Below are 14,300 nucleotides of genomic sequence, written 5' to 3'. Positions count from 1 at the left end.
TTTAACAAAATGAAATAAATACATACACATGACTTTTGGTGTTGCTCACCCATTTCCCCTTTCACCGTATCCACACTCCTTCTTCTCTACCTTCTTTCTCCCTTTCTTCTCTTCCCTACTTCCCTCTTCTTCCTCTCCGCTCCTTCACCACTCTCCTCCCCTTTCCTCTTCTTCCAACCTTCCTACTTCCTTCTCCCCTCTTTTACTCTTTTCTCTCTCCTCTCCTTTCTTCCCTCTCATTCCTCTTCAGATACAGTTCAGGGGTAATGTCCGAGCAACTCCTCTCTCCAAATTTCCCTATCTGTATTATATACAATAAGATTAATACTTCTATTTATCTAACCTTCTCGGTATATACTTCTATAAACATTTATACAACCTCCAGTTATTCAATACTGTGTCACCTGGGTCTCCCTCCTTATCTGTTCCTTCTTCTTCCATCTAAATTGATGTTAACTATCTTTTAACCATATTCTCTTTTCAGCCAATCATAAAAAGTTCCCCAGATTTCATAGTAGTCTGACTCTGTCTTATCTTTAATTGTCATTGTTAGTCTATTCATTTCTGCACATTCCAGTATTTTCCCAATCACCTCTCCCTCTGGGGGGGGCTTTCAGTGCTTTCCAATTTTGTGCAAACACAATCCTGGCTGCCGTAATTACATGAATAATTAAATATGTTTTTTCTTTATTGTATTTCTCTGGTAGAATACCCAACAGGAATATTTCTGGTCTTAGTTCTATACGTTGTTGTATCATCTTTTCTATCCATGTTCTAATTATATTCCAATAAGTTTTAGCTTCTACACACGTCCACCACATATGGTAGAAGGAACCTGGTATCTGATGACATTTCCAACATTTCATAGACCTGTCCTTAAACATTTTAGCTAATCTTTCAGGAGATATGTGCCATCTGTAAAACATTTTGTACATATTTTCTTTATACACAGTCGCCATTGTCAATTTATAGTTTCTTTCTCATAATTGCTGCCATCTATCTACTTTATTTATGTATCCAAAATTCCTTGTCCATTTTATCATTGTCTCTTTCACTTGTTCCTTCTCTAACTCCATATGTAGTAGATAACTGTACATTTTTAATCCATTTTTCTTCCTTTCCTGTGAGTATTTCATCTAACTCTGTTGTCCCCAAATTAACACCATCTATTTTAACATCTTTTTCGTATCTAGATTGTATTTGCATTCTCATGTACCAATCCATCTTTATTCCTTGTTCCTCTAATTGTTGTTTGGTTTTCAACTCCCCCATATCTGTTAATAAGTCTTTATATCTTATAATGTTTCCCATGTTAAACATATTGGGGTGCATTAGCGCCTCCATAGTTGAGAGCCAATTTGGAATCTTCAAATAATGATTTCTCTTTACTTTCTCCCAGACCACAAATAAAGAATTCCTTATATAGTGTCTCTGGAAATAGTTATGTATTCTGTTTTTTCCATACCATATGAAAGCATGCCATCCCTACTGTAAATCATGTCCCTCTAATGTCAATAATTTTGTATTCCTCAGTAAGATCCATTCTCTCATATATGATAATGCTGCAGCCTGATAGTACAATTCCCAATTAGGTAGACCAAACCCACCTCTCAATCTTGTATCTTGTAACATTTTTAGCTTAATTCTTGCCTTTTTCCCTGCCAAATATATTTCAAGATTATTTCATTAAGCCCTTCAAAATATTTCTTTTCTAATCTTATTGGTATTGTTGAAAACAAGAACAATAATCATGGTAATATATTCATTTTTATTATCACAATCCTTCCCATTAATGATAGTTGTACATTTTTCCATTTATCCAAATCTACTTCAATTTGTCTTTTCAATTTATGATATTTATCCTCTTTAATTGTTGTGCATCTTGCTGTCAGGTGGATCCCTAAATATTTTACCTTCTTTACAATCTGTATATCTAATTTTCCCACCAGTTCTTTTTTTTTGTTTTTCACTATATTTTTCACTAACATTTTGGTTTTATCTTTATTAATTTTCAACCCAGCTACCTCACCATATTTTTCTATTTGTTCTATTAATACAGGTCCTGTCTCTAATTGTTCCTCCAAAATAAATACTAAATCGTCTGCGAATGCTTGTAGCTTATATTCTTCCCTCTTAATTTTCATCCCTTTTATGTCATTATTCTGTCTTATACATCTATTTAATACTTCTAATGTCAGAACAAACAATAGTGGAGATAGGGGAAAGCCCTGTCTTGTTCCCTTCATAATGTTGATCTTCTCAGTCATATCTCCATTTATCATTACTTTGGCTGATTGCTTATTATAAATTGTTCTAATTACGTTTATAAATTTCTCCTCACAATCCATAGTCTGTAATTGGCTTATCATGAATTGCCAGTTCACATTGTCGAATGCCTTCTGAGCGTCCAGGAACACCAATGCCATCTGTTTCTCGGGATGTGTTTCATAATATTCTAATGTGTTCAATATAATTCGCATATTGTCTCTAATATGTCTTTTGGGTAAGAAGCCATTTTGATCCGATTGTATAAATTCATTTAAAAACTTTTTAAGTTTTTCCACCATTATTGATGCAAATATTTTGTAGTCCACATTCAGTAAGGAAATCAGCCTGTAGTTCTTTATTTTCTGTGTTTCCGTTTCTTCCTTTGGTATGAGAGTAATAAGAGCTTCAGACCACGAATCTGGTATCTTAGCTTCAGAAAGAAGTTCATTATAAAGTTCCAACATTACATTACCTAGTACTTCCTGCAATGTCTTATATAGCTCTGCTGGTAGTCCATCCGGTCCTGGTGTTTTACCATTTTTTTGTCTGTTGATTGCTTCTATTAATTCCATCATTGTTATTTCCCCTTCTAATAGCTTTTTAAATTTCTCCGGCATTTTAGGTATCTCTGTTTCTTCCAAAAAATGTTTTATCCTATCATCTGAAACTGTTTGTTGCTTGTATAGGTTCTCATAATATTCCCAGATTATTTTTTTCTTTTCTTCATTTCGATGTTGTAAAATCCCCTCAGCATCTTCCAATTGTTTAATCCATCTCTTCTCTTTCTCCTTTTTAATTTTATATGTCAACCATTTCCCTGGTTTGTTTGCATGCTCAAAAAAAGTTTGCTTAGCTGCCTTTATTTTCATTGCCACTTCTTCATTTTCTAGTAAGTTCATTTTATGTTTGTTCAGTTCCATTAAATTTTTAATCTTTTTGTTTTGTGTATCTTTCTGTAATTCTTTCTCAGGTATCTTATATTCTTCCTCCAGTTTCCCCTTATTTTGTCTTTTCTATTTGTTCTTTTTCCCCAAATAAGTGATAGCAAGTCTTCTCATGTATGTTTCGCCGTATCCCAAACATTTTGAAGTGAAGTATCTTCTTTTTTGTTTTCCTTAAAAAAGAAAAATATTTCTTTTTTCATATATTGCTGAAAATCCTTTTCATTCAATATAGTTTGGTTTAATGTTCATCTTGTTCTCTTTTTTTGTCCTTTCCATATGATTGTAACTGGGTTGTGATCCGCCCATGTGCTTGTTTCTATGGCTATATTTTGTATATTTGTAAATAAATCTGTTGACATCCATGTCATATCAATTCTTGACCAGGACAGGTGTCTGTTAGAATAGAACGTATATTGTTTCTTTTCCAGATATTTCTTCTCCAAGCATCAAGTATATTTAATTCATCCACCATATTATAAGAGGATTTAGGAAGTGTTCTTCTTAGAGTCTTATTTTTTTTGTTGTATTATAATCCAACTCAGGCTTTACAATAGTATTAAAATCTCCAATCATACATATGCTTTCATATTCCAGTTCTATTATTTTCTTATGTAATTTTAGATAAAAATTCTCTTGATTTTCATTTGGAGCATAAATCGCTACCAATAATGATTTTTTACAGTTCATAATTACTTCTACCATTAAAATTCATCCTTCTTCATCTGAATATATCAATTTAGTTTGTATTGTTTTCTGAATATATAATGCCACACCTCTTTTACTCTGGTCCGCAAGTAAGGTATATAATTCTCCCAATTTTGGATATTCTAATAATTTTTTATGTTGTTTCCTAATATGAACTTCTTGTAAACAAATTATGTCCATTTTTAGTTTTCCTAGTTTATTTAGTGTTCTTTTCCTTTTTATGGTTGAATTTAATCCATTTATATTTATCGAGATTATTTTTATTTCTTCTTCCATGATTATTTATTTAAGGTTTTAGCTGATCTCATCATTCTCATCTCTCTTTGCTCTTTTGCCTCTTTTGTCCTTACTCCTTCTACCAACGCCCTTTCCTCCTGTTCTTTACTATACTCACTCTGTTGTTTCTCTATCTGATCTCCTTGATGTCTAATTCCTCTTTCCCTTCTCAGCCTTTCTTCTTCTTGCTGTCCAAAGTAGTGATCATAAAAAAGCTCTGCTTTCTCTAATGTGTCTAGTCTGTGTCTCTGTTCTTGCCAGTTTACCATTACTCCTTCTGGTATTAACCATCTAAAATTTATCCCTTTTTTCAATTAAGACTTTTGTCAAAAATTGATACTCCTTTCTCAAGTCTCTCACTCTTCTTGGAATCTGCTTTAATATCACTATCTCTCTTCCTTTATATTTTATTGTGACATTTCTCAGTTTCTGTAATATATCTGCTCTTAATGGTTTTTTAGTAAACTTTATATGGACCTCTCTAGGAAGCTTATTTCTCGTTGCATATCTAGTATGTATTCTAAATGTCTCTTCTATATCATTAATTATCTTTTCCTTCCTTTCCTCTTGTGCGTCTGCTAATATTTCAGTCATCACCTCCACTAAATTCTCTCCCTTTTCTTCTTCAACATTTTGGAATCTTAAGTAATAATCAGCTCTATCCATCTCTAGAGAGATAATCGTTTTTTCCTGGTTCCTATCTGTTAATATCAGTCGATTGTTCATCTCCTCTACTCTCTTATCCATTAATTCAATTTTCCCTTCCACTTTTTGCAGTCTTTGTTCACTTTTCCCCATCAATTCTTTGACCTCTTTTAATTCCTCTTCTAATTTACCTAATCCTTCCTTGAAGTCTGTATGTAATACCTGTATCATATTTTTCAGTTCCATATTAAATTTATCTTGTTGTATTGTAGAGTCCAGTATTTTCTGCACCACCAGACTCTGTAGTATTGAGGGGGCTGTTGTTAGATGTGTTGTGATCTTCTTCATCTTATCCAATGATTTATAATCCAAATGTCAGTGTGCTATTATAATCCCAAAATGTTCCAAGAAGAGGAGGAAAGAAACAAAAATAGGAGAAAAATCCCACCTCAAACGTCCAAGGGCAATTTACACTTCTTTATTTCAGGCTCTTCATGCCTTAATCCAAAAAAAAGAAGGAGATCAAAAATAAAACCTCCATAAGGCAATCCACCAGTCTCCAAAACAAGAAACAGTTTCTGTGTTAAATGCAATTAATGTCTCACTTCTTATCAGTGAGGCCAGCAGATGTTGTTCAGGGTCACTTAGTCTTCTGCTTTAGAAGAAGGAAGCTGAAGAAAAAGAAGCAACCCATTTAAAGGAAAAAAGCAAACAGTTTACTTTTACAGTTGTTTACTCTCAAATAGTTCTATTAGTCCAATTGTTTTCAGTAGGCTTTTTAAATTCCACAGTCTTTACATTGATTTATTGATTTATTGCCTTCCGCTTTTTCGCTGCTGAGATTCCAGAGGAGGAACAGGAACAGCTTAAGGGTCTGCTCCCTCCCCTTTTCTCCACGGCTTCAAATTCTTCTAATTCCACCCCTCAGCATTTCCAGCATTTAAGAGAGAAAGTTTTCCTCCTTTTAACAATCTCTTGATCAGCTCACCCAGGCGATTCTCCAATTTTCTTTCTGATTCTTGGAAGCAAACGCCCGGCTTGTGACAGCTCGCAATGGCTGTCTGACAGCTGCTGGTCTGGGAAGCTTCCATTCAGCTCTTCAGGAGATTGCGAACTCTCCTGTGTTGCCAAACTATCCTTCCCTTCTTCACTGACCCTACAGGACAGTTCTGGTCTGTCTGGGACTAGGCAGACCTCCCCAAACAGCTGGAAAGCGACGATTCTTAGGGAGCCTCCAAGGAATATGTCATGCCGCCGAGACGTTCACTCCTCCTCCTGGCATTCAGAAGCTTCAACTACAGACAGTGGTGGCTCAGGCAGTTCTTGGGGTCCTTTGGGGACCCTAGGATGACCCAGGTTACACAAATGCTCTGGGAGCTGTCAGTCTGCTTACAGGTGCAATTGAAGATGCTGGTTATTACCTTTAAGGCCCTGCATGGCATGGGTCCAGGTTATTTGAGGAACCATCTCACCCCGCCAGCAGAGGAGGCATGCTCCGGGCCCCATTGGTCAAATAATTCCAGCTGGCAGGATGAAGGAAAAGCACCTTCTCTGCTGTGACTCCTGCCCTTTGGAACATCCCACCCATTGAGATGAGATTGACTCTCACTCTTCTGACCTGAAGACCTGGCTCTGCCAGATGGCCTGGGGCCTTAACGAGGGGACATCTCCCCACTTGCATCTTGATCTCTCCCTCCCCATCTTTTAACTATAGTTTTGTCTTGATTGGGATTTCCATTTTTATTATTTTAAAAATATTTTGTTAGGATTTTAATGTTTTAATACTGTAAGCCACCCAGAGTCATTTAGTTATGAACAGAACAGAACAAACAGAGTTGGAAGGAATCTTGGAGGTCTTCTAAGTCCAACCCACTGCTCAAGCAGGAAACCCTATATCATCTTAGACATCTTAAAAGCATCCAGTGTTGGAGTAGCCACAATTCCTGAAGGCAAGTTGTTCCACTGGTTGGTTGTTCTTACTCTCAAGGATTGTCTTCTTAGTTCTAGATTGCTTCTCTCTTTGTTCAGTTTCCATCCATTGCTTCTTGTCTTGCCTTCTAGCACTTTGGAAAATAGGTTGACCCCTTCTTCTTTGTGGAAGCCCCAGAAATATTGGAACACTGCTATCATGTCACTCTTAGTTATCAGTGAAAGTTATGAGATGAGATAGTTATGAGATAACTATCACTATAAATATCACTTAATTATGAAAGGGTGGCAAATAAATTCAATTAATCATAACTTATTTTTATCTAATTTAACCTTTCTTTCAACTATAAATATGTAAACCAATAACAGACACCTCCTTTTAAACCCAATTCCCCTTTCAATTTGAGGGTAGGTTGACCCTCAAAATTAAAATTAAAAATTATTAAAATTATTAATTTTAATTAAAATTATCATAATTAAAAAGTATTATTTGACCATAGGTCCACCAGTCTGTCCTCACCACTATCTCTTTTTGAAAGAAAGATTCCTGGGGTGACATCTAAACAGGCATATTTATGGAGAACTTTGCATTAATTCTAAACCTTTAGAATAACATGTATAACAAAATGGATGTTGAAATCGATATTTATTTTATCCTTATCATACCATAAGTAGGCAATCCATTCAAATCTTACTTCATAACCCTCCAGATCAAGCGATGATTTGGAGAGTGACCCACTCTTTAAGCCAGACCAAACAACAGACATCAATGTACAGTTTCAAATCCGATAAACTCAAACTCCTCTTTTTTTTTTAGCATCTTGCAGTAATTTATATGTAATACTTGGTTTTTTTTCTCTTGCTATATGAACTGTCCATTTGCCATACTTTAAACAGAGTATGGGTTATAAGTATTCGCAAAGTCTGAAATAGAAATAGCATCTTTGGTAAATCATTCATCTCGCCACCGTTGTTAAGCAAATCACTGCAGTTTTTAAGTTAATACCACAACCATGATTACTGAAACTGGCTTGCCCATCACATGACCTTGCAACTGTCATAAATACATGCCAATTGCCAAGCATTCCACTTTAGATCATATGACCACTGGGATGCGGCAATGGTTTTAAGTGTGTAAAATGGTCATAGGTCACTTTTTCAGGTTTGTTAACTACAATACAGAATGAAATAATTTACCAAATCCTTTCACTGCATCTTCAAAAATGGGGACGATAGGCCTATCTGCAAATGCATCTGCCTGGTTCACTAGAGCTTCTTTGACCGTTTCATAGCCAGTCAGCACCACCATCTCCTGGAATCCCAGTTTGATGCGAAAAATGGGACCATATTTTTTTGACCACTGGAATTAAACAGAAGGAAAACAAAGAGACCATTTTGATCAATAATTAGACTTACATACTATATGTAGAAGATGTTTAAGAAAGTAAACTGCAACTGCAACAGGGATGGCATACATTTCTAGGGTATGAGGAGTAAAAAACTCATAGATACTTTCAAAACCACTATGTAAGAAATTCAATTGAAATGCAATCGAGATATGATAAAGATGTGAAAATATATGGCTTCTATAAAGTACAGTGTTTGTTTGTTTGTTTGTTGTTTGTTTGTTGTTCCTAGAATGTGAAGTGAAATGGGCCTTAGAAAATCTGAGCAACAACAAAGCTAGTGGAGGTGACAGTATTCCAGCTGAGTTATTCAAAATCTTAAAAGACGATGCAGTAAAAGTGCTACACTCAATTTGCCAGCAAATTTGGAAAACTCAACAGTGGCCACAGGATTGGAAAAGGTCAGTTTACATTCCAATTCCAAAGAAAGGCAATGCCAAAGAATGTTCAAACTATCACACAATTGCACTCATTTCACATACTAGTAAAGTTATGCTTAAAATCCTACAAGCTAGACTCCAGCAGTATGTGGATCGAGAACTACCAGAAGTACAGGCAGGATTTCGAAGAGGCAGAGGAACTAGAGATCAAATTGCAAACATACGCTGGATCATGGAGAAAGCTAGGGAGTTCCAGAAAAACATCTACTTCTGCTTCATTGACTATGCAAAAGCCTTTGATTGTGTGGATCACAACAAATTGTGGCAAGGTCTTAAAGAGATGGGAGTACCAGACCATCTCATTTGTCTCCTGAGAAACCTATATGCGGGTCAAGAAGCAACAGTGAGAACCGAACACGGAACCACTGATTGGTTCAAAATTGGAAAAGGGGTCCGGCAAGGCTGTATACTGTCACCCTGCCTATTTAACTTATATGCAGAGCACATCATGAGAAAGGCAGGGCTAGATGAATCAAAAGTTGGAATTAAGATTGCCGGGAGAAATATCAAAAACCTAAGATATGCAGATGATACCACTCTAATGGCAGAAAGTGAAGAGGAACTAAAGAGCCTCTTGATGCGGGTGAAGAAGGAGAGTGCAAAAGTTGGCTTGAAACTCAACATTAAGAAAACCAAAATCATGGCATCCGGCCCTCTCAATTCCTGGCAAATAGATGGGGAAGAAATGGAGGTCGTGACAGATTTTATTTTTCTGGGCTCCAAGATCACCTCAGATGGGGACTGCAACCAAGAAATTAAAAGACGCTTGCTCCTGGGGAGGAAAGCTATGGCAAATCTAGACAGCATACTAAAAAGCAGAGACATCCCCCTGCCAACAAAAGTGCGTATAGTCCAGGCCATGGTTTTCCCAGTTGCAATGTATGGCTGTGAAAATTTGGACCATAAGAAAGGCTGAGCGCAAAAGAATTGAGGCCTTTGAACTATGGTGCTGGAGAAGACTCCTGCGAGTCCCTTGGACTGCAAGGCGTTCAAACCGGTCAGTCCTAGAAGAGATCAACCCCGACTGCTCTTTAGAAGGCCAGATCCTGAAGTTGAAACTCAAATACTTTGGCCACCTAATGAGAAGAAGGACTCACTGGAGAAGGGCCTAATGCTGGGAAAGATTGAGGGCAATAGAAGAAGGGGACGACAGAGAATGAGATGGCTGGATGGAGTCACTGAAGCAGTAAGTGTGAATTTAAATGGACTCCAGAAGATGGTAGAGGACAGGAAGACCTGGAGGAACATTGACCATGGGGTCGTGACGGGTCGGACACGACTTCGCAATTAACAACAACAACATAAAGAACAGACATTGTTTGATCAGATATTGTTGACCTCTGATGAAAAACTGTTTAAGAAACTATATAACTTTCTATTAAATTTGAAAATGGAGGATGAACAAGTGAAAGATACAATGGGCAAAAAAACTTTGGATATAAAATAGAATTAGAGAAATGGCAAAATCTTTGGGAAAGAAATTATAAATTAACCATGACAACTTCTTATAAAGAAGACTTATATAAGATGTTTTATAGATGGCACTTACCACCTGCTAGATTAGCAAAAATGTTTAAAAATATGTCTACTAAATGTTGAAAATGTAAATCTGGCACATATTATTATTTGTGGTGGACCTATGTTAAAGCAAAAAACATTTGGACTAAAATACATATCTGGTTAGAAAAGATTTTAGGAAAACATGTAGATTTTAAACCTGAACTTTTCTTACTAGGTATAATATCAGAAAAATCTGATAAGGAAAGTGTATATTTAACATTGCATGTACTAACAGCAAAGAGGATTGTATTTGCTCAGCACTGGAAGAATGAAGAAACACTACTAGACGTAGAGATAATCAAGAAGATATCGGACTGTGCTGAAATGGACAGAGAAAAGGAGAAAGAAGATACAGAATATTTTAAAACATGGAATTTTCTTTATCAATGGTTGGAAAAAAGGGGTAGAGACTAAGAATGTAACTTGTATTATTAAGCAAACAAATTAACCCAGACAACATGATGTTTATTAAGCATTAATCAAATGTAATAATAGAAAATTAATATTTTTTGGGAAAAAAAAGCAAGTATGAATCAAAATTCAAAGGCAGAGATGTTATTTCCTTTTTCTGTTCTATTGAGAATTGTGATGATATAAGCTTTTTTATAATTTTTAATATTTATATAGACTACTTTTATCATATATTTAAAAATGCTCATCTAATAAAAGATCCTCATGCAGTAGAAAAGCTGTGAAAAGGTTTCTAATATGATGGAACAAGATTGTTTGTACAGTACATCCTGTGAATCATAGAACCATAGGACTGGAAGAGACCGTGGTGGTCTTCGAGTCGAAGGGTCCAGAACTCCTGGGCTGTGGACTGACACTGGTCCACGCCCCACCAGGAACCATGCTGTGCAAGTGAGCAAAGTACCACCTGTGCATACACAGAATCCAGGCAGTGGGCAAAACCACACCTTACTGGTCCACGGAAAAACCACCCTCCATGGAACTGGTTCCTGGCACTCAAAAGGTTGGGGGACTCTGTTCTAGTCCAACCCTCTGGTCAAAGTGGGAACCTTATTCCATCCCACTCAAATTGTGGTCCAGTATATTTTTGAAAACCCACAACCCCAGAAGGTAAGCTATTCCATTGATTACTTGTTCTCACTGCCAGAAAATTTCTATTAACCTCTAGATTGTATCTACCTTTAAGAAGCTTCCACCCATTACTTCTTGTTCTGCCTCAAGTGCTTTGAGTATAGCTTGACTGCTATTATGTCATCTCTAGTCCTTCTCTTTGTTTGAATATTTGTTTGTTTATGTATTTATTTATTTATCTATTTATCACCTTTATTAGTTTTACAAATAACTCAAGGCAGCAAACATATCCAACACAACTTCATTCTCTTATTTTCCCCACAACAACAACCCTGTGGAGTAAGGGCTGAAAGAGAGTGACTTGCCCAAAGTCACCCAGCTAGCTTTCATGGCTAAGGCAGGACTTAAACTCAAATCTCCTGTTTTCTAGCCTGATACATTTTAATGTCCAGTTCCTTAATCATCTTTGATGTACTTCTGAACTCTGAACTCTGAACTCTTTCTTGAGACTCAATATGTTGGATCGTGGTGACCACAGTATTCCAAATGTGATCTTACCAAGGCATTATAAAGCGGTACTAACACTTCATGTAATCTTGATGTTATTCCTCTTTTAATGCTGCCTAGGACTACATTGGCTTTTTTGCAGCTGCAGCACATTGCTTGCTCATATTTAAGTTGTTGTCCAATAGAACCCCTAATCATCTTTGGTCCTCTTCTCTGCACTCTTTCTAGAATCCCAAAATCTTTTTTGACCAGAACTAGTCATGTGATATTAGTACTATTCTCTGTTGATGCAAGCTAGGACTGCACTGACATTGGTAGCTTCAACATATGCTGGTTCATACTCAGACTTAGACTCCTAGATTCCTTTCACAGTTGCTGTTGTTCAACCACTTATTCTATGCCTGTGCATTTGATTTTTCTTGCCTAAATGTAAAACCTTACTCGCCACTGAATTGCATTTTTTTGGGATAGGGCCAAGTGTTCAAGTCTGTCAAGATTTTTTTGGAACTTCATTTATCTTCTAAAGAGTTGGCTATTCCCCCTAGATTGGTGTCATCTGCAAATTTGTTGAGTTCCCCTTCTATCCCTCATCTAAATTGTTTATGAAGATGATGAAGAATACTAGGCCTAAGACAGAACCTTGGGGTACCCTACTGCATACTTCTCTCCATGTAGATGTTGTTCTGTTGAGGATAGGTATTAAATGCAGCCAGCTAGTTACAAATCCATCTGGTGAAGATGCTATTTATCACACTGCTTTAGTTACCAGTGGTTGCATTGTTGTGAATTAAAATATGGTTGTTCTCCCACAAAGTTCCTTCTACTTCCTTAACCATTCCATCTCTTAAATAAGTGCAGTCCCTCTAAGTCCCTCTTCTACCTCTTCTACCTTTTGTTACCAGGTAGGCTTATTGGGAATCTGTTTGATCTCCCACTCCCTGCACAGTTTGTTTCCCCATTGATATCAGGGTAGTTAAAATCCCCTATTACTACTATGGTGTGTTTTCTGCACACCTGACATACCTGATAGCAAAACATTCATCTATTTCCTCTGTTTGGGTGGCCTATAGTACATACCTGTCATTTTTCTTTCCTCTAATATTTATCCAAATATTTTCAAGAAGGCTTTTATCCCTACTGCAGTGATGGCGAACCTTTTACAGACTAAGTGCCCCAAAACTGTCCTGACCGCGGTCCACCCCCACTCCACCCCCACCCTGCCCACTCCACCCCCACCCACCCACAGGGCCTCCCACCACGTCCATGGTCCACTGCAGATTGCCCAGGCAGCCTGCAACGCCATGGTGGCCATAACCTCCACCCATGCCCTGGAGCATCATCTGTGTGTGCAACAGGCACATGCCCACAGAGAGGGCTCCGAGTGCCACATATGCCATAGGTTCGCCATCACTGCCCTAGTGTTTTGTATTTCTGTAGAGGTGTAGTAATTCTTTACACACAGTGCAACAGGATTCCCCTCCATCCCATTTTGTTAGATATAGAATAGAATAGAATAGAATAGAATAGAATAGAATAGAATAGAATAGAATAGAATAGAATAGAATAGAATACAGAGACCTCTGAATTTAATAAGAATTTGTCATGTTTATCATGTTCACCACTGAAGCTCAGAGCAAATGGAGTTTTAGTGCTTTGGCTTGCCTCCAGTTTTTCCTCAAGTTATCTAACCACTTTATATTTATGGCAAGTATAACTTGAGTCCTCCATTTTCATGATAATTATGCCTGCACAAGAGATACACTTATATTCCTCAGTTTGGAAAATGCCATTAATCCTTTTGTGCTGGAATTTCGTAAAAGAGGAACTGAGCCTCCGATATGTTGTGGGAAAGATCACTTTCCAATGGTGTCCCTAGTAGCTTTTGAAAGTAATCATAAGAATTCATTAAGGACAGAATTTAAAAGATATTCTACAAATGAATCTGAAAATCAGGGTTTACCTCTGTCATTGTTCTGTAAGGCCTCGTCAGATCCATCATGTGCAGATTTCCCAAAATAGGTATGGTCCTGGGTCCCGGAGGGAGATTGGGGGAGTTGTTATTCCTGGAATTGTCCTTTTTCAAAAGGAACATAATTGCAAGAACAAATAGTAATAAAATTAAAGTTGCTCCAGTCCAATCCATTTCCTTTTAGTAAGTAGTCTTCAGTAAAAATTACAAGGAATTTTGAAAACTGAAATGATCCCAGCATGTATTTGAAAGCAAGGTATAAGCAGAGCCCAGCTTCTCTTTCTGCTGAATCCTCAGACTGCTCTGTTCAATAAAGGGCTTCTGAACTTTACCCTTGTTTTTTCCACAGAAATTTGATCTGTCCTTGCATGTATTACACAACTAGTGAAATCGGCAAAAAACATACCAAACCAGTTTCACATATTTGTACTACACAATAACCCAGATGTTTAGACGTATATAAATCTGTCTATCAGTCAAGTGGAAATTAAGGATATGCTTTTCATTTTTGCAGAACGGAATAGTTGTGAGATTGAATATTTTGGGAAGACGGGCTCTCTTTAGTTCAGCGCCTCTTGTTCTCAGTCCTTGATTCTGTTCCCTGGCTTTG

General features: G+C 37.0%; 1 protein-coding gene across 2 annotated transcripts in view; it reads right to left on the bottom strand.

Moving 5' to 3' along the window:
• Nucleotides 1-14,013, bottom strand: part of LOC120300360 (cytochrome P450 2K1-like) — a 46,992-nt gene extending 32,979 nt beyond the window's left edge. For both annotated transcript variants that reach the window (XM_039326283.1, XM_039326284.1), the window contains exons 1-2: nt 13,682-14,013; nt 7,965-8,127 (exon numbers count right to left, since the gene is read on the bottom strand). In XM_039326283.1, coding sequence (XP_039182217.1) covers nt 7,965-8,127; nt 13,682-13,864 — 346 coding nt within the window. In that variant the 5' untranslated portion in view covers nt 13,865-14,013. The remainder of the gene's footprint in view (nt 1-7,964; nt 8,128-13,681) is intronic.
• Between the last annotated feature and the right edge of the window lie 287 nt (nt 14,014-14,300).

Source organism: Crotalus tigris, unplaced genomic scaffold (assembly GCF_016545835.1).
Source record: "Crotalus tigris isolate CLP2741 ecotype Arizona unplaced genomic scaffold, ASM1654583v1 scf7180000024340.7048381, whole genome shotgun sequence".
In the NCBI taxonomy this organism is placed as follows: domain Eukaryota; kingdom Metazoa; phylum Chordata; class Lepidosauria; order Squamata; family Viperidae; genus Crotalus; species Crotalus tigris.
Note: the sequence above shows the minus strand (reverse complement) of the source record. Positions and strands in the feature narration are given on the sequence as shown.